General features: G+C 49.4%; 1 protein-coding gene across 4 annotated transcripts in view; it reads left to right on the top strand.

Annotated features, from left to right (window-relative positions):
• Positions 1-21,973, top strand: part of ccdc85cb (coiled-coil domain containing 85C, b) — a 37,425-nt gene that overhangs the window by 9,709 nt on the left and 5,743 nt on the right. Inside the window, exons 3-5 of one of the 4 annotated variants that reach the window (XM_076171654.1) lie at positions 16,798-16,877; positions 17,955-17,996; positions 20,790-20,891. In XM_076171654.1, coding sequence (XP_076027769.1) covers positions 16,798-16,877; positions 17,955-17,996; positions 20,790-20,891 — 224 coding nt within the window. Of the gene's footprint in view, positions 1-16,797; positions 16,878-17,954; positions 17,997-20,786; positions 20,892-21,973 lie in introns of all 4 variants that reach the window. The other 3 variants (XM_076171653.1, XM_076171656.1, XM_076171655.1) reach the window with 3 other exon arrangements.

Raw genomic sequence — 21,973 nt, 5'->3', positions numbered from 1 at the left:
ACTTATTCTCCCTTTTGCACATCGGCTGTATAATTGTTAATTTATTCGGGGTGTAGTAAAACCAGATAATGCCTCGTCTCCATTCCTTTCTAGCAGGGCTCGTAAATTATCAGCGAGGGTGTGTGTGAATTTTGGGCCTGGCGATGGCCGGGACTGAATTCAGGGACTTGGCTGTTCTCTGTCGAAATTCCATTAAAAACGCACATTAAGAGCATTCCGCCTAAGTGGGCTTTGACCTCAGATTAGATCAGAATCATTCATTTGAGCTCAGTTCATTTTTAGGAGCATTCGATTCCACTGAGGCAACTGGTGGCAGATGTGGAGCGCTTAGGTTATAATAAGCTGATGATCATACGGAAACGCAGGCCGATGTAAAAGAGCGAGAGAGGTCTGCTTGTCTAAATGGATGAATGATACAAACTGGACTTTAGCTTTTATTTGCTTTTATATTTGATTATTGTGAGTACAGAAAAATGTATGTGCTTTGCTCTGGAGTTGCTGTGTTTGGCTGTAATGTGGGATCATAAAAGGAGGAGCGGTGGGTCGATTGAGGATGCAAGAGATGGAAAGACTTTAACCCTCGAAACACTCCTACACACACAATACCTTGACTAGTTTTTGTTGTTTCCCCCCCGGCTGAGTTCTGGGTGTCAGATGAGGCAAATCAGCGCCTCAGTTCTTGGTCTTCAGAGGAGCATCACCCACCCGGCGTATTTCAAGCCCGTCTCACTCTCACGCTGAGGGGAGATGACACTTCTGACAGCCAATTATAGCCGACCCGTCTTCGCTCCGCGCCGCTGTGGCCTCTTTTTCCTTCTGATCTCGTGCGGCTGCGCTGTCGTCGCTTGCTTTTCGGGAGTTTGGCATCGGCACGTTTTGTACCAATGTTCTGATGTGTACCGCCAGAGTAAGTTTCTCAATCTTGGGCTCAGGACTCCGTATAGCTCAATATATACAAATGGAGTCACAGGTGGATTTCTAAGCCTGATACCGGTCTGGTTCTCCTCTGATGTCCGAGCTGTGGACGTCTACAAACAAAGCCTCAGACCAGAGTGGAGGCGGAGGAGGATGTGAGACAAAACTGAAACCTTGTGACCCTCTTGAACTAACTCGATAATGCTAGTCAGGCTCGCTAATCATCGCAGAGCTGAACGAGACACTTTGTGCCGTGGGTAATATGACCTGACGTCCCCCTTCGCAATGCATAAAGGCCCTAACCAGCTACAGATCAACCACTGAGCTCTGCATGCCACGATAACAGCTTTGCGTGATGTTCTGCTGCTGGTAAAGTGATCTACAGCATTACGTAACACACAGCACTTACACCGCACACTTCCAATTAGCGCAGATGTGCTGATGCTGAGACACTTTCTTGGCTCTCTAGCGTGAGTTTAGCATTCAGACGGAGGAATGTGGGCTCTGACATCTCGAGACGCTCCTGTGATGTTTCTGCTTGGACCTGTGGCCGTCTCAGCTGATCCACGTCACTTTGTTTGATCTCGCACTGCAGTGGATGGATTGGAAAAACAAAACCAGCCCTGTGGTGCTTTAAGAGGTTGCACTGTATCTCCTTTGTGTCCCCCCTCTCTCTCTCTCTCTCTCTCTCTCAGTCAACGAGGGGATTAAACCATTGATGTAGAGCGTTTGGAGGGGCGGCACGTCTCTGTTCTAAAGTGTTTGAAGAGTGCGACCCAGTATCTCTTCCCACCACTGCTTTAAATACACAGCACGCTGCCATGTGTGTGTGATATGAACCGTACAAACCCGAGCACCCTCTTCAAAACCTTTAGCAGATAACAGCGAGCGTGCTTACGAACGCACCCCCCGAAGGTGGCAACAGGGTGTCCTGGAAGAACAAGTGGAGGGGAAAAGGGTGGGCGGAAGGATGAAAGTGTCTCCTGGAGGGCCGTGGAGGATAACATCTGAGAGAAACGGAGGATCCAGGAGCAGCGGAGGACACTGCAGAGCTAGCAGGATTCTCCTTTGGCTTGTTGCTAGGATACTCTTGCCCTCTTTTTCTTTTCTCACGTTTTGTGGGGTTTGCTCTCCCACTCTTTATCTCCACTGCCGCTGCCGCTTTGCTCCCGTCTGGTTATGCTGTTTGTGTTTGTGCTGTAACTTCTGAACAGGTCGGGTCTTGTTGCAGCGTCTTGGCCTGTCGAGCCAAAGCTTTTCCTTGCCTGTGGCGGTTGGTACAAAGGGCCATATTTGTTTTTGTTAAGCCCCGGTACACCATACACCCTGGAGGAGACGCGTTTAATGTCTACCTGTATACCTGTTGGACCTTCTGTTATTCCACCCATCTGTATTTAGTAAAAATGGTCGTATAAATCTTCTCAGGCCCGAGGAAGCAAAGTCGTGCGAGTATTTACACATTTTCCTTTTAGTACGTCGAACAAGATGGCAGCCTTCCCAGCAAGCGGAGCCCGTAGGTCGTCCTTAGATTTGCTTTGCACGGTTTGTTTTCGTGGAATTGGATAGGTAGGGTCTGAACGCTACGATGGGTTTGGATTGGATATTCAGACTCGAGATGGAGCCCTCTGATTGGCCGGACTGAAACCATCAGGTCCGCTGGTCAAATTCAAACCCAGGACCTTCTTGCTGTTAGACGACCAAACCACAGGACAGATGAAGAAGCAGCATATGGTGCAGGGTTTGTGCTGTGATGTATAACGTGTGGTTTCCATTCAGAACATTCGGAAAATACTGGATGATCTCATAAAAGCCCACCAAGTTGAATGAGAGCAGAGGCATGGGATTGATTTCTATTGTGTTGACTTTGCGCTCGGCGCTGTCGTGCCAGCGCGGTACGCCGAATCGTCGGAAAGGCTGACGGAGGGTTTTTTTTTGTGATCGGGAACCCACATCAGTGCTGTCGGGCCAACGAGGGCTGAAGAGAAGGGAAATCTGAGAAAGGAGGAGGGCGGAGGAGGGTGAGAAAGAGGAGAGATGGGATTAGGTGAAATGGAAGATGAGAGGAGGGAACCGGTGGAGGAAGCAGTGAAGAGGACAAGGATGGATGGAGGAGGACAGGAGAGGCGGGAGGGGCGAGCAGAGGGGTTCAAAGCGAGGACAAGAGGAGTTAGAAGACGAGGATGAAGATGTCATAGCTTCAAATCGTCCATTCTTTAAACCCCATCTGCCGCTGAGAGGCGAGGGAGGAAGTCGCACTCGCTGTCTTGACGAACACAAAAAAGACGACGTCCCTGGAAATACCGAGCGCACCTGCAGAGCGCTGAAAGATTCATGTCGCCGAGCGCAGAGAGCAGAGCGGCTGCCAAATGTCTCAACTTTTTACTTTCAGAGAAGGAACCTTTGTTATATCCACACAAACTGTAACCACTACACTTTACATTTTGGCTTTGTCACTCGTGGCAATGCACAAATGTACCTACACACCAGACGCACAGGCCAATAGAAGTGAAATCAAATCATCTCACCAAGAAGAGAAGTGTTTAGACGAGCAATGTTTGACTATTGTGCAAGTATTCAAGTCATTCAAAGTTTCATGATAGGGGAGGATTTGTTTATGGTGGGAGAGATTTGAGCATTGTTGGTGTAGACGCACACATGCTGCACATTCCTGCTCCACATTCCAGTCAGCAGCAGCTTAAAACAACCAAACCAAAGCTTTTACAGCAAATCCAAGCCGTTATCTGCTGCTCGGCTATCATCGAATGTCTTCGCGGTGGTCCAAAGTCGGACATGTTTACAGTTCCGTCAGCAGTTATGAGATATTGGATGTTGAATTGTAAATATTTCATAGACGGCATCTGTTAGAGGTCCTTGGGTGGGGTCGTTTTTAAATGTCAGAAGAAGAGCGTCCTGACAGGAACTTGGCTGTAAGGTGCAGCAGACGCAGCAGATAGCCGTAGCGTATGTCATAATACAAAGCACCGAGTGAGTTATGGGAGTCGGGGCGTCAGCATCTGTGCCCCGCGCATGAACCGCCCCACGGGAGCCCACATCTGGAAGGAAAGGAGGGAGAGAGAGAGGGAAAGGTCAAATCCGAGTTGATATTCCGCAGGTCAGTGAGGGGAAACGGGGAGGCGGCGTGTTTGACAGATTGAGAGTACCGCGTCATAATCTCACAAAATGCATGTTTCACGGAGCTAATTAAGCAAGTGAAGCAAGTAAACGTGCTGACATCAGCTTCCAGCCCGCAGCGCTCCAGTCATCCTCCGGTTTGTTATATGGACAAAAACCCACGCTGACGTCTTTCTTTGTTGTTTTGATGATCCGCACAAAGGCAATTAAAATGATAAAGTGGCAGAAAACACCACAAAACTCCTTCATTTTCAAATCTTAAATCGTAGTCATTGGCTGTGCTGAGAGCCGGATGGTGTGATTAACACCCCTGCACCTGTGCTCGTCCTCCTCATCCTCCTCTTCCTCACCCTCCCGCTCCTTCCACCATCATTTATCCCACCGCTGCGGTTTCTGCGATATACCGATGACCCTCTGCTGTTGGCCCCGAGGCTGTAAGTATGATCTATTGACTCGCCGCCTGCCCGTCCTCATTGTCTCCAGTCCCCCTGCTGATGCGAGCTGACGCAGCGGCTCCCGAAGGACGTCTGGCTCAGCCTCAGACGGCGGAGGACACGTGGCGCCTGACCTCGCTGTCCTGGCCACGTCTGGGTTCGGAGGTAAAAGTCAGTCTGGGTTTTGGCCTGGAGTCAGATGTAGCGTCGCGTCGTCTGGGGTTGCAGAAGGGGGCGTGTCCAGTTGGGTCAGGTGTGTTTGTGAGTCTGAGTAAGCTTGATTTTCACAGCTGAAGTGGGCTGAGACGTGGCTTTATCCGCTCTGTAATCAAACCGCTAATTGCAGCTTTAAAACTGCCATTCCAGGATGTATTTTCATTGCGGTCTTGATGGCTCATCAAACAAAACGTTCCCTCTCAGACCGCGTATCCAGTAGCCTCTAATATGTTATTTAACCCCCCGTCTCCCACGCTGCAGCCGCTCTGGAGGAAGAGAGCGGCGGTATATCGGGTCCATTAGCTCCGTCACAAAGTTGTAATTTTCCAGTCAGAAACACTTGAGTGGAGGATTTGGTGCTCACAGGCCGACGCTCTGTCGTTCGGCGCCATCAGAGGACCTGAAGTCTCTCTGTCCTGTCCCCTGCTGTGTGAATGATGGCCGAGTGTCGAGCGAGCGAGTGAGGAATGGGAGGAACGTGACTGGACGAACAGTTGATAGGGTGTCAAGGAGGTGCTGGATAATGAAATTACCGGTTGATGAGTTTCTGTTTCGCTGTGTGTGCAGTAGTCTTCAGTAGATTGATTCGGGGCAGGTTAACCATCTGGCTTGAACCTGGAGTCTCGCTCACTAATGGAATTTGTCACCATGACTCTCCCCTGTGTGTGTGTGTGTGTGTGTGTGTGTGTGTGTGTGTGTGTGTGTGTGTGTGTGTGTGTGTGTGTGTGTGTGTGTGTGTGTGTGTGTGTGTGTGTGTGTGTGTGTGTGTGTGTGTGTGTGTGTGTGTGTGTGTGTGTGTGTGTGTGTGTGTGTGTGTGTGTGTGTGTGCGCCTTATTACATTTCTCCCCCTACACATGCTACACTAATAAACCTAATGGCTACAAAGTCGGAGGCAGGGTGTATTAAAAGGATAGAGTGCTTCTATACTGCCGAGTCGGTTATAGAATTAAGACTTTTACGACGTACATAATGACATTTAAAGCTTCCTCCCCGCACTTGGCTGCAGGAAATGTAAAGCCACCGTCCATCATCAGATCCTGCCGAGTTTAATGCCCCGAATTCTTACTTTGACACAGGCGAGCAACAGCCGTAAATGTCATTAATGTCTTATGGGAGGGGGGGGGGGGGAGGAAGCGGCGGCCGTTTATTAGTCGCGCTCGGATGTTTTTGCTGGTTTGATTTATCGCCGCCGTGCAAATGGAGCCGGATCGGGTTTAAATGCTACTTGTTTTATTGATTGTGTACTTTGGAGAGCCCTCAAACACTCTCGCCGGTGTGTGCGTGTGCAAGTTTGTGCGTATGTGGGTCAGCCCCAGAAGCCATTAATCTGTGTATTCCCTTAAGTGGGATACACACACACACACACAGCAGGACCCCTTCTGCAGCAAAGCAAAGCCCCTATTTTTGTGATGATTCCCTTAGATTCCGTGTGTGTGTTTGAGTGCGGACAGGCCAGCACCGATATCACATCGGAACAATCGCACAATCCAGACAGTCGACTGGGAGGATCGACTGAGTCTCCGCAACTAGCAATTAGATCTCATTTGATGAAAACAGGTTTGTTTCCTGCCCCGGCGGTTCTTCGCACTGTGTACGACGACTTTACAGCGGAAAACATTCACACCTGGTAGCGTGGCTGTAAAATCTAAGAGGTATTATCGTTTTGTTGAAACCTGCCCGTGATGTTTGCTTTCTTTGGCAAAATCCAAATCTGCAGTGTTTTGTGCTCTGTTCAGCAGTGACGCACAATTTGGCCCAATCCTGTCTGTCTCTGTCTCTGTCTCGCTCTCTCTCTCTCTCTCTCTGTCCCTCTCTTGCTTGCTCTGTCACCCTCTCTGTCTGTCTGTCTCTCTCCACTCTCTCACTCTTTCTCTTTCCCTTTTCGAGGTCAACACACTGATAAAGATAAGGCAGTGAAACGATGGGTGTGACGCGGTGATAAAGAGTTATTAAGTTACAGAAGGACAGGACAGAGATGCACGGCAAGAGACATCATTTTGTTTTTGGAGGACACTTTGCTCGCAAACTGGAAACAATTAGACAAGATGAGACACCTCGTAAACGCTTGGCACGTCCAATGAATGAGAAGTGATGCGTTAAGGAAACGAGCGCTCCTCCGTGAAGCTTTGGCCGCCGGCCTGGTTGGCGTGGCGGCGGCAGGAATAAACTCGGGAGTGCAACCTAATGTTTGCTTGTCAGGGCAGGTTAAGGCCTCTGCTGAAGTGTGGAGGCGGGTGTGTGTGTGTGTGTTCACTCGACTCTTCCCGGTTGATTTTTCAACACCTTCAACTCCATCTTTCGCAAACACACACACACACGCCATCGTCAAGTGAGGCTGAAAGCATCTTAGCAATGAATACCAGAGGGGAAAGGGTGTGTGTGTGTGTGTGTGTGTGTGTGTGTGTGTGTGTGTGTGTGTGTGTGTGTGTGTGTGTGTGTGTGTGTGTGTGTGTGTGTGTGTGTGTGTGTGTGTGTGTGTGTGTGTGTGTGTGTGTGTGTGTGTGTGTGTGTGCGCTCAGAAGATTAAAATGTTATTTGGCTGCCGCCGCCTCTTACATACAGATTCTGTGCTTGCAGGGGTTAAAAATAGCCTTTTTCTACACGTGTGTGTTTGCAGCGTGTCCCCGTTTTGGGACGCGTCTCCGATCATTCTGTCCTGCGTTGGAGGATTTGTTGCATCTGGGATTCAAAGCCAGATGCGTAGGTCTCTTCTCCCGCTGTGCCTCTAATCTAAAGGCCGGCTGAAATGCGCCTCCAGGAGAGGAGCTCAGTCACGTGGATAATGAATCCTGTCTGGCCCGGTTCTGTCCTGCAGTGGAGACCTGGATGAGGCCACGTATCAGCGTCGCCCCCCCTGAGCCAGCATCAACGCACCACGGCGTAATGCCGTCTAATAGACTTCCCCCGGGTTTCAATGCTCGTCTCATCTCTCCTCCTCCTCTGCCTCCTTTGTGTTTACGTTTCCCTGTCATTCCCTCCTTTCCTTTCCTTCCCTAATGGCCTCTTTCCTGATGACTGAAGAGAACGGGCGGCGTCGCCTTCAGTCAGAACGTTATTGTCACGGCGAGATTGGAGCCTGGAGAACCCAAGGCTCCGCATCGATCCAGAGGTTTGAGGAGATGAGGGTCTGATTTTTGCGGCAATTATTTGGTAAAACTGGATTGTGTTGCTGCGGAATGTAAAGGTAGATTCCAGATTATAGTCGAGGTCATTACAGTCATTACTGTAATCCTACTGGAGGTGAGGAAGTGCAGCGTAAGCCTGAACATTGTTAATGTACCGTAACCACAAAAGGCAACATGGGTGTGTGCAGGCCAAACACACAGTGGGAGAGTGTGTGTTTGACTTCAGGCGTCTGATCTTTTTTATGGCCACTGCAGCGTTTTCATTGTTTTTTTTATACAGTTTCACCATTTTCCCAAACCGATAAAACTGGCATCACTACAGTTAATGATCAGGACCATCATTAAAGTGCAGACTACGTTTGTGTGTCTTTGTGTGTGTCTGTCTGTGTGTCAATAATATGACAAATAAGCCAAACACCCACTTAGGCAGATTAAGTGATCTTCTCAGATCTGCAGGTTCAGTCTTGCTCTCCTTTTCAGTTTTCTGTAGATGAAATCAGAGATATAAACGGTGACAAAGCCACAAGATGATGTCATTGGAAAAGAGGTTATTTTCACAGGATTGCAAGAGGCCTTACTTTGCACATTGCATCAGATCCCACACGGACAGATGGGGTTTTCAGACGTGGATAATAGCGGGGTTGAGGGTTGTAGGTATTGAGGAACGTCCTCCGCTCTGTGTTTACCACCTAACTGAGCGCAGTTGGGGCTCCGCTTACATAAGCTCAACCTTTGCCAGCTCAGCAGCCAGTCGGACAGACTTGAAAGGAACGGGCCGGTATGCAGATTTATGCAAATGAGGTTGCCAAGGGGTTTGTGGCAAGCGAAACCGTGGCAACTGGGAGAGGAATGAGGTTAAAGAGGGCCATGGGCTCCGGGAGGACGTTCCCTACCCACAAGTCCCTCTGGTGTTTGTTTACATGCATGTGGTGGGTTGCGGGTTGTGTGAGGTAAAGCCAAGCTGCCTTCGATAAGCCTCTTCTGCAGAAAAGCCACGGGTGTCATGTTGATGACATCCAGACGTTTAGGCAACACGTCTGCGTAGGTATGCGAGTCTTATCTCAGGAGGTAAATCACTGTTTCTGTTCACATCCACAATGAAGGAGAGGGTGAGCTGGTAGGGAGGTATATATTCTGTAATCCCTGTCAGCAAAGAACACGCCATGCCCATAACAAACCTTACAGTGAAACTAACAGTATGTATTGAAATGTATCTAAACAAAAGGGACTGTGCAGTTTTGTAAAGCGCCATTGAAAACAAGTGGGCGAAACATAAACGAGCGGAGGAATCCCACGGTGATTTGCCACAGTGTTGTTCTGTGCGAGCAGCGAATGGTAGCTGGTCGGCTAATCCAGAGGAATGTCATGCCGCATCCCAGAACCCATCAGGAGCCTTGACCCTTGACCTTTCAGTGTCAAGGGCCATGAGTGTCACTGAATATGAGCCGGCTGGCCGAGGCGTCCCGGAATGTGACGATCGGAACGAATCGATGAGACAAGGAACAGCGTGTGCTCTCGTACCTGAGAGGACTAAAACACACATAGCAGGACTCTGAAGTGAGGACAAGCCAGACTTTAGGTCCTGACTTCAGCTAGAAATAGACTTCAAACCAGACGTTTCCTTCGTACTAATGGAGCTTTTTGACTCTGACCACCGAAACGTTTGCACAAAGGCATTTCACGAAACCATTTGCCTGAGTCTCGACCCAAACAATAACCCTCAGCTAATCCGTCTCTCAAATGTCACTAATCGTTTCTGTTTCTCCTCCCTGCATGTAGCCGACTCACGCACGCACGCACGGATAGTAATTAAGGATGTGGACCAAATATAAACCCGCAGCTTTGATTTCATGGGATTAAATCCCACCGGCTGCCAGATTGACATTCTTCTAACCTAATCAAAAGATTAAGGCCAGAGGGCAGCAGCCATGCAATTTGCCCCAATCATCGATAAAAACTATTTACGATGTGGCAGTGCAGCGTTATCGCCAAATCATGACCTCAAATAAAACCTCACCCACGTTCTTGACTCATTAACCAGTAGAAGTTGCTTGCTGATGATTCTTTTTTTAATTAATAACGGTCACAAATTAACACATTGGCATAGAAATGTCACACATACACACACACGCACTGGGGCTTATTTTTAGGCGGCCACACAGCTGTAGGCGTGGGTAGAAGCGATAATGAATTGAGACAGCGGAGGGACGCGTCACTTTGCTGGACATGATGTGTGATCTGCAACAAGACGTCCAGTTCATCCACGCCGCCCCCAAACACCTATAAATAATCACCCTCCCCCCTCCCTCCTCCCTCCTCCCTCTGCCACTCAGGATGCTGAGACGTGTGGATCGATACCCGGACACGGCAGAATTAAACCGGTCTTCAATTTCCACTCGATAGAAATTAACAACACTCTTTGCGTTAAAGAGCCCCAGCTGACCTCTGCACCGGCCGCCAAATTACACCGTTACAACCCTCCAGACGTTTGATCTATAGAATCAGAGCGATGGGTCGACCTACTCAGCGAAATACAGGACGTTGAGTTAATTATCTGGCATTTGCAAAGTGCACTGATCCAAATGCAGCCTGGCAGTACAACCAGTGGGCAAAATGTCACAAAACACAGTGTGGGACAGAATCAGATATGATGGAAACCAGAGCAAAGCCTTCACTCAAATCACACACAGAAACTTTCACATTTCTTCATTTTAATTGCGCTAAATTGCGCGCAGTATAATTTAATTGGAGCCAGACGAATCTAAACCGTGTCTGTCTATGATTTTGCTTTCGTGCCGTCGGCAAAAAAACACGTCTCTTTAACAGTGAACCCGCTTGTATTCAGTATCTGTGACAGTATGGGGTCAAGGTCTGAGTCCCCCCGCCTCGCCCGCTCCCCGTGTCAACAGGTTCACTTCCCGCTGCTGAGCCACGCGTGGCGACGCAACAGGCGGCAGTAAATATTTAAAGGCAACACGCCTCCTGGTAGTTTGCATTCGTTTACATCATTCCTCCTGTGATCCCGTTACCTCATATTAGGAGAGAAACGGATGAAGTCATGAGTTCTGAGCCCGTCTGTGGTTGCCAGGGAATCGGGTTTGGCCTCAAAGGTGGCAAATGATTCAAAACCCGGTCAATGTTTGAGCGGTTGACGCATGCCGGCGTGCGTCAAAGCATTTCTCCGTTTGGTTCTTTCGCTCGTCACTCGGCTCTCTTCAGGCATAACTTCATACTTTACACGTACAGGAACATTCACAAGCACATGAAGGAACATGCCTCGCCCCCCCCCCCTCCTCACAGCTCTCCAGAGGACACTTAGACACACACACACACACACACACACACACACACACACACACACACACACGGACACGCTGCAGAGTGCGTGGGGAGGCGAGGCGTTCTCTCCCTCAGAGCGGGTGCCATGTCTTGTCAGATGGGGTTAGCTCCCCGCCAGCTGATGAGCCAGTCGAGCCTTTGAAAGCCTTCCAGGGGCCTGTGGTTTACGTGCTTGGGTTGCCAGGTTTTGCTGTCCCCCTCATTAATGCAGCATGGGTGCCCGCTTAACTCCTTCCTCTCTAAAGCGCGCTGGTTGTGTGCGTCGCCCCGGCTGTGACCGGACGCTGGGCAGCCGAGCAGAGGAGGCACGCACCCACGCTAGCGTGCCGGCCGAACAAATGCCTGCACAGACACTCGGAGGACACAGAGAGACACAACAACAAGCCTCCTGTGCCCACTTCCCCCTCCTGCTCTGGCTTAGCCCCCCATCTGTCTACCACAGGCGCCTCGACCCCACCAGTAGGGGCTGCAGGTGTAACACATGACGTCATTCTCTCATTCCAGCATCTCTGAGTCACATCCCTCAGTCCCACTCTGTGCCTTTGAGTTCATAATTCGTACTTTTGTTTCATTTTCCGTGGACTCTCTTGACCCCATGTTCTGGACTCTTGGGTCCTTCGATCTGGGTCTTCAGGCGTTCCTCTGATCCAAGTTTAAGACCGGGGGATGATCCAGCATTTACTGTCTCGGCCCCCAGGCTTTTGGACCCCCCTCCCCTCCCCCATGCCGCGTTTAATTGTGTTTTAGACTTTGATTCTTGTATCTGTTCCCCCTGAAGCTCTTTGACTCTTGTAGTTCTACCGGAAATCAAACTGCAGGAGACTTTTACCTCAACGCAACCTGTGTGCCCTCTGCTTCCCTTTGTTACAGGAGTGTGTGTGTGTGTGTGTTGCCTTCACAGTAGAAACTATGACAGATTTCCTCAAAGGAAAATAGCCACTGAACCCTGAGCTCTGCGTCCTCACTGGAGGCAGCGCTGCCCCTTTTTCCTCTTCTCTCTTTCCCGCTTTTTCCTCCATGTGCAAACTTTTCCCCTCTTTCTTTGTTCTTCCCCCTTTTTCCATTTTTGTGCCCCAGTCCGATTCCCAGCGTGCATCTGGTGGGCGCTCTCCAAATTCGCTGCTTAATGGAGACCTTATAGGCTGACAGATTGGACTCTCTGTAGCCGGCAAGGTCGGATTTCATGGAATCCACTGTACTGAGAGAGAGAGAGAGTGAGAGAGCGAGAGAGAGAGAGAGAGTTTAGACTGTTTCTGCTCTTTCTTCAACATCTTGAGGTAATTGACCCAACCTCCCGCCTTGAACACACATACTCACACACATATAAACACACAAAGCCACACACATACACATACGATCACAGATGGGTTTCAAAATCCCCTCATTCTCCCTCTTGCTCTCTTTTATAAGTTCTCTCTCTCTCTCTCTCTCTCTCTCTCTCTCTCTCTCTCTCTCTCTCTCTCTCTCTCTCTCTCTCTCTCTCTCTCACACACACCCACACACACAGTCCGCTTAGACTCCCACACAACCTACATATTCCCTATGTAGCACATGCTGCATTCATTCATACTCCACGCACACACACACACACATCGTGGAGAGAATATCCGTGTCTCCGTGCTGAGACGCTGCGATGCGGCCGTGAATCGGAGATTAAATCACTCAAAGCCGAGGCTGGAATAATAAGAAAGCAGAGTGATTCCAGGGCTCCGCATGCGTCTGTGGGATCTGACCTGAACACATGATGATGGCACTCCAACTTGTCTGATGTAATGCAGACCTCTACACTCTCTTTCTACATGTGCGGTACAGTTGCTCCAGACGAGACTTTCCCCCCTTTCCCAGCGTTCCTCAGCGCTTCCCGATACTCCCGGCCGCCGCTGACCTACGATGAACCCGGTCCCACCCGACGGGCCGATACTGGGATTTGATGATAAGTAGGGAGGGAGGGAGGGAGGGTGTGACACGGAGAGACGGAACGAACAAACAAAAGGCCGAGTATGTGAGGAGGGGAAATGTAAAAGGAAGTTCAGGATGTTATGAGATCCTAAAATGACAGCTTTTAAAGGTCACTGGCAATTATGATGGAATAAACCCTTCAGGCGACCAGGAATATGACTGAAAAAAAGCCTCCTTGCAGTTGATATGTGCTAACCTGGCGACTGCGCTGTATGTAAACAACCGCAGCACAGTCCAACATACAAGCTAGCAATATGACAGCAGCCTGTTTAGAGTTAAAGTTGCCAAGTTTCCATTAATTGTGAAACGAGACGAGTCTTTCGGGTTTTACATTTTGTCCAGTAATGCCAGGAATGTTATGCTAGTTTGTAGCCTCAATGATAGCTTGTAGCTAGCAAGGAATAGGTTGTTTTTACAAGAGGTGAGAGACGTAAACTCTTCACACATTAGTTCTACAGTTGTATTCTTTTATATTTGCATTTTAGGAAAAATTTTGATGTGTAATTCATTCCGTTTGGCAGTAAAAATGTCTCAATATTCTAACTTGACTTGACAAACTCCCAGACACTGTGTGACACGGTGTCTAGACTGGAGGACGATCAGAGACAAAAGGGGACGGGGCTGCGTGTGAAGAATGAAGACCAACAGGTCGCGACCTGAAAAGGGTCAAACCAAGTCGTTGTGTTTTCGGCGGGGGGGAGACAGACGAGCGTTACAAGTAACAGAGAAGAAACCGGCAATATGGAGGCGAGGGGCTGCTTCTGCTTCATCTGAGGTGGAAAAATTGGAAAAAGGAGGGAGAGAAGTTAAAGTAGAGGGATGTGATGAAAGAGGGGAGGGGGCGGGGGAGGGGAGCGGCGGTTGGAAGTGGGTCACGGCCGGGCTGATGTGATAGAGACCGACGTGCACAGAGAGGGACGGACTCACGCCACCGCCTGCGTCACCTTTTGTCTTTCTTTCTTCTTTCTGCACACACACACACACACACACTCAGTGAGACGCGTCGGCTCGTCCTATCGGGCAGACGCAGCTTTTTAGAGGGTAAAAATAGCCCACAGACGCCTGTAGAGACGAGGTCTCCCCCCCACCCTCTCTGTGCTCCCCTCCCCTCTCCGCTTTGTCGGACACTTTCAAACTCCTCTGCTCCTGTTCCTGCGCCTGGAGATGGTTTTCAGGTCACCCGTCTCCCGGCTTGTTTTGGCTCGGCCCTGACAGACCCCCGTGTGACCGGAGCGGAGGAGAGGACGAGAGCGGGAGGGAGCGAGGGAGGGAGGGAGGGAGGGATGAAAGGATGCAGGAGCCGCGGGGGAGTCGGAGAGAACGGTTTAATTGCCTGACCCCTCTGCCTCCAGGACGGCTCTGTGTTAAAGAGACGATCCCTGCTGCATGCATATAAATGTGTGTGTGTGTGTGTGTGGGGGGGGAGGGCATGCAGACGTTTTGGGACACGGTGTGTGTGTGTGTGTGTGTGTGTGTGTTCCCGGGAATGTTCACACAAGCATATTTGCACATATTTACACTTAATCACGTCATGCGTGTGATGCCGAGGTGATGACACGGATTTAACGTCCAATCAAAGCTCACAGATGAAAGCGAGAGGAGATGATGTCGTGTCTCCAGTCAAACGTTCTCTCTGGAGGACATTTTACAACTTGTACCTTTAGCTCCTCTAACATAAACTCACATTTTGTCTCATTGCTCTCAGAATATATTTCATATCCACAATGTAAACAGATAATCCACATGTCTGCTCAAATATAATGTGTAAATGCAGAATTATTCACTTTTTGATTACAATCTAGGGTTGTTGACCTCCCTTTTCTATTAAATTGGTGCTAAAGAGATTAAAAGAACTGATATGTACACAAGACCACATCTCCCTCTCTGTCTCTCCCTCTCTCTCTCCCTCCCTCTCTGCGGTCGAGCGTGGCGATGTTGGCGTTGGGGCTGAGGAGGCTCCGTGTTAATCGGCTTGCGACCTGGCTGGCAGGTCAGGCCAGCAGATGAATCCAGATTAGAGGGTCACAAGGCAGGAAGGGAGGATTAGCGGCCCTGGCCAGCGCTCCCTCCTCATATAGCCGTCCCTCCTCATATAGCCGTCACTGACCAGGGGGCCCGTCTGCCTCTGTTGCCCCTCCTGAAAAGCCAAGGGGCCAATAAATGACCGTAAATGGGCCTTTAGGGGCCTGCTGGGGTCTCATACGCTGCCATCCGCTCTAAAGCCTTAGAGATGGATCACTTGAGTGCTCGTTAACAGCACCGCAGTTTGGATTTGGGGCAGTAAAGTCATTTGGTCTCATTTGTTAAACACAAATGCAAATCACTTTAATTTACAAGCTGAAAGGAGAAAGAGAAAGAGACACTAATAATGTATAATTTGTGTGTGTGTGTGTGTGTGTGTGTGTGGGTGAGATCTATCATGGGAATGTTATATTAAATAAAATGAAATGGATGTGTGCAGTAGAGCGCCCCCTGGTGCAGAGTGCTGAAATAATTGGACTCTACAGCAGTTTGATGAGTTTTACAGGGCTGGTTAGACTTGTTTGACTCAATTATGTATAAAAGTGTGTGTGTGTGTGTGCTGCTCTCTCTCCTCCTGACGAGTCGCGTGGTTTCGCTTTGATGTCAGTGAGAATTAAACACGCTGTTTCAGATAACAGGCTCCGTGCCGCCCACAGAGCGGAGCTGAGCCTCAGCTTCCTCGCTGAGACGAGGTGCCCCCAGTTTGAACTCCGCAAAAATGATCCAAGTTTCATGTTGAGTTGTGTTTTAGCAGAGGGAACAGGAACGCGACGCCAGGCTGCCCGGATTAAAACAGTAGTAGCAGACGGAAACATCTTTGATATCTTCTCCCTCTGAGCTTTGAACACAAGTAAAACGTGGCGAGGCACGGGGGTGACACTCCGGTGGGAAAGGTCACCGTTTGACCTTTTGACACAGAGCTGCAACAAATGTCTTTAGCACATGGCAGCGTTTGTCCTGCATGAGAGGGATTTGATTGGGCTGCTTCAGGAAAACAATCCCTCACTAGAAATAGCCTACTTTCATAATTCTGAAGTATTCATTGTGTTAGTGTGACATTATTGATGAGCTCACGTTTCTCGAATTCATGCATCAATAATGAAATTCACCTAAACTGACTCTGTGTCCTCCTTCTGTCTCCAGTGTTCAGTGTTTCTGTGCTGTCAGATCAGTGGAGTGATGATAGTCTGCTTTGGAAAATTCTTCAGTTGAGTCAAATGGCTTCTGTTGAAATACAAAAACAAAAACTGTTCTCTGTGTTTCTGTGTGTTTCTTGTATTGCAGTCAAGTTTTCATTGATTAAGTGTTTATTATATATAATTATTTCCTAGCCTGTATTTATTTTACCCTACAATAACAAAATTCCAGCTCTCCATTTTGGTCTGGATGCATTAAAGTGTAACCACTCGGCTTTCCAAGCAGAAAATCACAGTGGAAACGGCGGCTGGGATGATTTAAACGCTTCCGACCATATCCATGCTTTATCCGTGACGTAAACCCCCTCGTAGGAAGAATTCTTCTTTTTGGTGCACGGCAACCTTTAAGAGCTCTATGCGGCCCTTTGGCTCCGGCGCTCCGGCCCCGGCTGTTTGCCCCTCCAGGTCTTTGAAATGCTAATCGCTCTTCCTCGCTTCTTTTTCTCTTTCTCCTCCAGATTCCCCCTCCAACTACATCAGACAGCTGGAGTCTAAAGTGCGGATCCTGGAGGATGATAACAATAAGCTTCTCACACAGGTGAGGCACACACACACACACACACACACACACACACACACACACACACACACACACACACACACACACACTGTCGGTTACAGACACCATTTGCAGCATTCGCTCAGTCCAGTAATATGCGATGACTAGATAAAGCTTCACGAGATAAAGCTTCAAAGACCTGCAGTGATTTGAAGTTACACGTTCCAAACTTGGGCCAAAAAAAAACGTGCAACAAGCTGCCGTGACGAGATAAAGCTGCTGGGCGCCACACACACCCCCGCCCTCCCCTCACGGCTGCCTGCCTGTAAGTGGGATGTGATGTCATCCCCAGAGGTGAATTATGGGAGCAGAGAGCAGGGAAGAGAGGAAGAAAGAGGTGTTAAGTGACAGTGACGGAGCGAATCCTCTCTCCCTACGTTGACCTTTCCCTGACCTCTCCCCCCCCAAATTTGGCAGTGTGAGCGGACGGTGAGGGGGAGTGTGTGTGTGTGTTCAGCAGGAGGTCACATGCGGGCCTCCAGAGGTGCATTCACGGTAGAGATAACGACGATTCCTGTAAAATACGTCTTTCCTTGATTCATCGTCCGCTTCACTTCATTGGGGTTCGTGCTAGACCGTGAACAGTGCAGTCGGAGTTTCATAACGATCCCCCCTCAGGTTCATAGTGTAGGCGGGAATCGCTGACATGAAACCTCAATGAACCACACAATTAACTCCTCTAAGTGCCGCAATTACAGGCTGCACACATTCTGTCTGGCGGCGAGCGTTCATCACCACGCACCATGTGAACGTTCTTTAAAGGCTGCGACTTAAAACGTTTAAGATGCGAAGGTTTGTTATTTAAGTTTACGATTATAAATAGATCACTGATATTTGTTTGGAGTGTTTTTTGCAGATATTTACTCGTCTCCTAGCGGTTCTATAGACGAGCTGTAGTCTGTAGAATAGATACATGCATCCACAGATCATGATCCTCTAAATGTGAGTGCTTAGAGGGTTAAGTAACACTCAACATTCCCCTTAAATAAACTTTCTCTACTGTGTGAACATCGATTCTGTGTATCACAACACGTCAACATGTGTTTCTCTCCCCAGGCTCAAAGCCGCTATAGCTTATCACAGATACCGGTGAAGAAGGTAACTCTCTGACTATGCCACCTATTGCTGGCTTCTCTCTTAAACGCTGCTTCACTCGGCCGGACGTCGCTCCTTAACGCTTTTCGTTTCACTCTCTGCTCTGTGTCTGGTGGAGGGAGTTTCGCCGCTTTTCGTAGCCCGACGCCGTCTCGCACGAAGGGGACGGACACGATAAAAGCAACACCTAGATTGCGTCATTGTGCAGGTGTTTGCTTTTAATGCGTCTCTTCCTCCTGTTTGCTGCTCGCATGCTAAGCTACTGAGCGTGTGTTGGGGGGGGGGGCATCTTGGCAAGGAATGTGTTTTTTTGTGTGTTTTCGTCCTTGAGGCTGTTTTGCAAGGCACGGTCGGTGTTTGGTACCTTTGTACCTGAGGTGAATGAAGGCTGCATCTGTGCTGTGGTGCGTAAAACGACACTCGCTTGTCCCGGGCCTGTCGGGACGTCTGGTGGGCTGAATAATTGACGTTAAAGGGGGGGGGGGGGGGGGGTGACAGGTGGATCCAGGCATCTTTAATGCATGGCCGACAACTGGCGTGTGAATGTAAATGAGGATCGCACAAACGAACGAACGTCTGTAATGTCTCCAAATATCACCTTGTTCTCCTCTTTCTTTGACATTTCAATACTTAACAGTCACAACTGGACTGAGGCGTTGCCGGCGTCCCCGTGTCCGTCTTGTGCAACGGTCTCTCTCTCTCACTGATGCATCTGAGGCGCAGCAGGTGGATTGTTTGCCTCGGCGGACGTGTTGCCTAACTTCCCTTGTTATGAAACCGGCCCATTGAAACTGCGGCAGAGGGAAACAATGGGCTCTTATCGCTGGAATGTTGACCCTACAAACAAGCGGGGCTAAAAGGATTTCTGAATGTTCCAAAGCGAGCGGGGATGGCGGCGATAAGGTGGAATACGAAAAACGGCACGTGGGGTCGCGAACCCTACACGAATTGACACCGTTCTATCCTTTGATCGTCGCCCTGGCTTCCCTTCAGCCGCCCCCTCGCCTCCCGTAGAGCCGCTGGTTCTTCGCTGCCACTTTATCACCGACACGTGAGCGGGCTGAATGATTTATGTGACAGCTCGAGTTTACACCAGGAGACGCCGCAGCCATTAAACTGCAGACTGATTGATCTTATCTGCAAGCTTTGACGAAAGGGCGTCTATCTATTGATGTATCGACTTTACGTCTTCAATTAAAATGCGATCTCAGTCACTGGAACGTTGTTGTTACTCCATTATGGATCAATAAAGGTTAAATGCTTTAACCTGTTTATGTCTTTCATTCGTCGTGGATACTAACTGAATGAACTTGGAAATGTAAAAGCATCCTAAGATACTAACCTGAGCATGAGAAAGCAAACCGTCTCTCCCTCAGATTACCGAGCTCGCATCCTTGTTTTCCTGCAGCAGGGCGCCGCGTCACCTCTGCTCCCTCATAACTCAAACAGGAATTGATGCATGAAGTCCACAGCTTCTCCCCGTCAGCACCGAGAACATCATGATGGATTGGGGAACGCCGAGGAGGCCTAGCTTTAGCCAGGGAAAAGCCTGCAGAGGGCCCGGCCTGTCTCGGCTAACAAATAGCCGTGTCGGGTCCCGGCGGTTCAAGGTCAACGCGGGGCGGGCGAGGTGGAAGTAAAGTTTGGAGGGAGAGAAATCTTAGGTTAGGCGATGCTGCCAAACATCTGACTCTCATTTCTCTTGATTTCAATGTTCTCGCTCGTTCTTGTTACGAGGCTGATGGATGGTGTTTGTTTTCGTCCCTCCGCCTCCACGCCCCGGCCTGCAGGGAGGACACAGAACGGTGTCGATTGGCCGAGCCGCAGATTAAACAAAACAACAAGCGCGGATCGAGAAGTGCCGAGGGAAAGATGGGGAAAGGTTAGAGGAGAAAGGAGAGATGCAGAGGAGAGGTGGAGAGGGTGAAATCAGAGGACGGAGACGAGGAAGAGAATGCTGATTGTGTCTTTCTGTGTGTGTGTGTGTGTGTTCACCTGCTCGTGTGTTTGTATGTGTTTGAGTGAGAGAGATCATGCAGGAGCAGCCCAAACAATGCTCTCATAGATGCACAGGCCCAGAGCTGATTGAGTTTATTTATAGCCCCAGAGCTCCCGGGCAGTCACGCATGTTTCCACGCTGCGCCGCGAGCGGAGGAACACTCGTGCGCCACTTGAGGAACATCAGAGCGAGCGGTGGCGTCGCCCTGTTCGCTCTGCAGGCTGCTTACAGGAAGGCAACGTCTTCAGCTGCTAATGAGGCCCAAACTCTGATGGCTTGTTTGTTACAGTTCTTACGCGTCAGGTGTGTGTGTGTGTGTGTGTGTGTGTGTGTGTGTGTGTGTGTGTGTGTGTGTGTGTGTGTGTGTGTGTGTGTGTGTGTGTGTGTGTGTGTACTTAGTGAGTCTCTGGCGTCTTCATTTTTGACACACATGTTGACTTTGATTTACATTTTTTGGTTGAAGTGAAGAAGTGTGATGAATTAGGAGCAGATGTTCTCTCCTATAGTGGAAAGTTAAGAAGGTTCACATGCAAAATATAACTTTAAGGGATAAGGGAGGAAGTAGGCGATTTCTTTCTGATTGAACTCGGCTACAATCGAATGTGGGATTACACCAAGTGACAGATGATTGGATTGTAAATCAATACAATGAAGCACGTAAACGTTATAATCCACCGGCCTCTCCTCAACAGAGAGTGAGGCGTGGTTGGAGCATGATCCATAGTTTCAGAAGTGAAGCCTTACATTTTCAATTTTGTGTGTGTGTGTGTGTGTTTGGCCGTGTTTGTCCCCAGCAGTGTAACCCAGGTGATCTCCGCGCCCTGAGGAAGGGAATGACCCTCTACCACTCTGAGTCCCAGCTGTCCTCTCTGCCACAACGCCAGGAAGCCATGCACATGGTCAGTACCGAGGAGGCTCACACACACACTCACACAGACTAACACACACACACACACACACTGTCAAAATATGTTACACTTACTGACACTGCTAATTGTTTTGCAAGAACTTGCATGCGTGCGTTTCCTTGTGTGCCTCTGCTATTGAGTCTAGTTTTGTTTGTTTATGAATCAGCAATTATCTTCTACGTAAAACAAGAAGTGAAACTCAGAGAGAGAGAGAGAGAGAGAAAGAGAGAGAGAGAGAGAGGAGGTAGAGGAGGAGATAGTTAGACCGATAAGACAGAAACTGGAGGAGCTGATGGAAAATGAAAGCAGTGAGCCTTCCCCTCCCTCCTCCTCCTCCTCCTCCTCCTCCTCCTCCTCGTCCAGGCCTCCAGCTCTCTGTCGCCCCCTGCAGCCTGTTTGAACAGTCAGAAAGTAATAATCCTCTTCAATCCGCCACGGACCTCTGACCCTGACAGGTAATTGTTTTCTGACTGCTGGAGGAAGGCCGCGGCCGGGCTGCGACATCGCCCAGTCTCCCCCCCCTCCACGCACACACACACTGCGAGAATCAATATTGTGTTTTAATCGCTGTGAGGCCTCCAGCTTCCTGAGCCCACGTGTGAACTCTTCAAAGCTCGCAGGTCAAACCCTGCCTTCTCTGTATTGCGCAATAACACCCATGATCTTTGACCTTTTTGTGATATTTGTGATGTGGAGCTGCGTTTTGAACGAGGTCACCATGTTGAACTGAATTGCGTCCTCGTCCTCCAGATCCGGAGACGATCAGCAGGTTTATGACGCGACTCACAGAGGATCGGTGGCGTTATCTGACAGAAGAACTGGTGATTCACGGCCTCTTCCTATTGTGACCTGGTTGTCATGGCAACCCGGGGTGTAATAGGAACACGCACTCACGTTGAGCTGCACGGTGATTGATTGGCTGCGGCCCAAGTTCATACACGTGTGAGAGAACGCCCTTGTTGGGAGAGAGAGTGAGAGAGAGAGAGAACTCTTTCTGTGTGTGTGTATGTGTGTGTGTGTGTGTACCCCTCCTGATCTATAAACTCCTCCTTTTATATTTAGTTCTTTGTCTC

Source organism: Genypterus blacodes, unplaced genomic scaffold (assembly GCF_046128005.1).
Source record: "Genypterus blacodes isolate CSIRO-AG114 ecotype Tasmania unplaced genomic scaffold, CSIRO-AGI_Gbla_v1 ptg000263l_1, whole genome shotgun sequence".
Lineage (NCBI taxonomy): Eukaryota > Metazoa > Chordata > Actinopteri > Ophidiiformes > Ophidiidae > Genypterus > Genypterus blacodes.
This window is presented reverse-complemented; position numbering and strand designations above follow the sequence as displayed.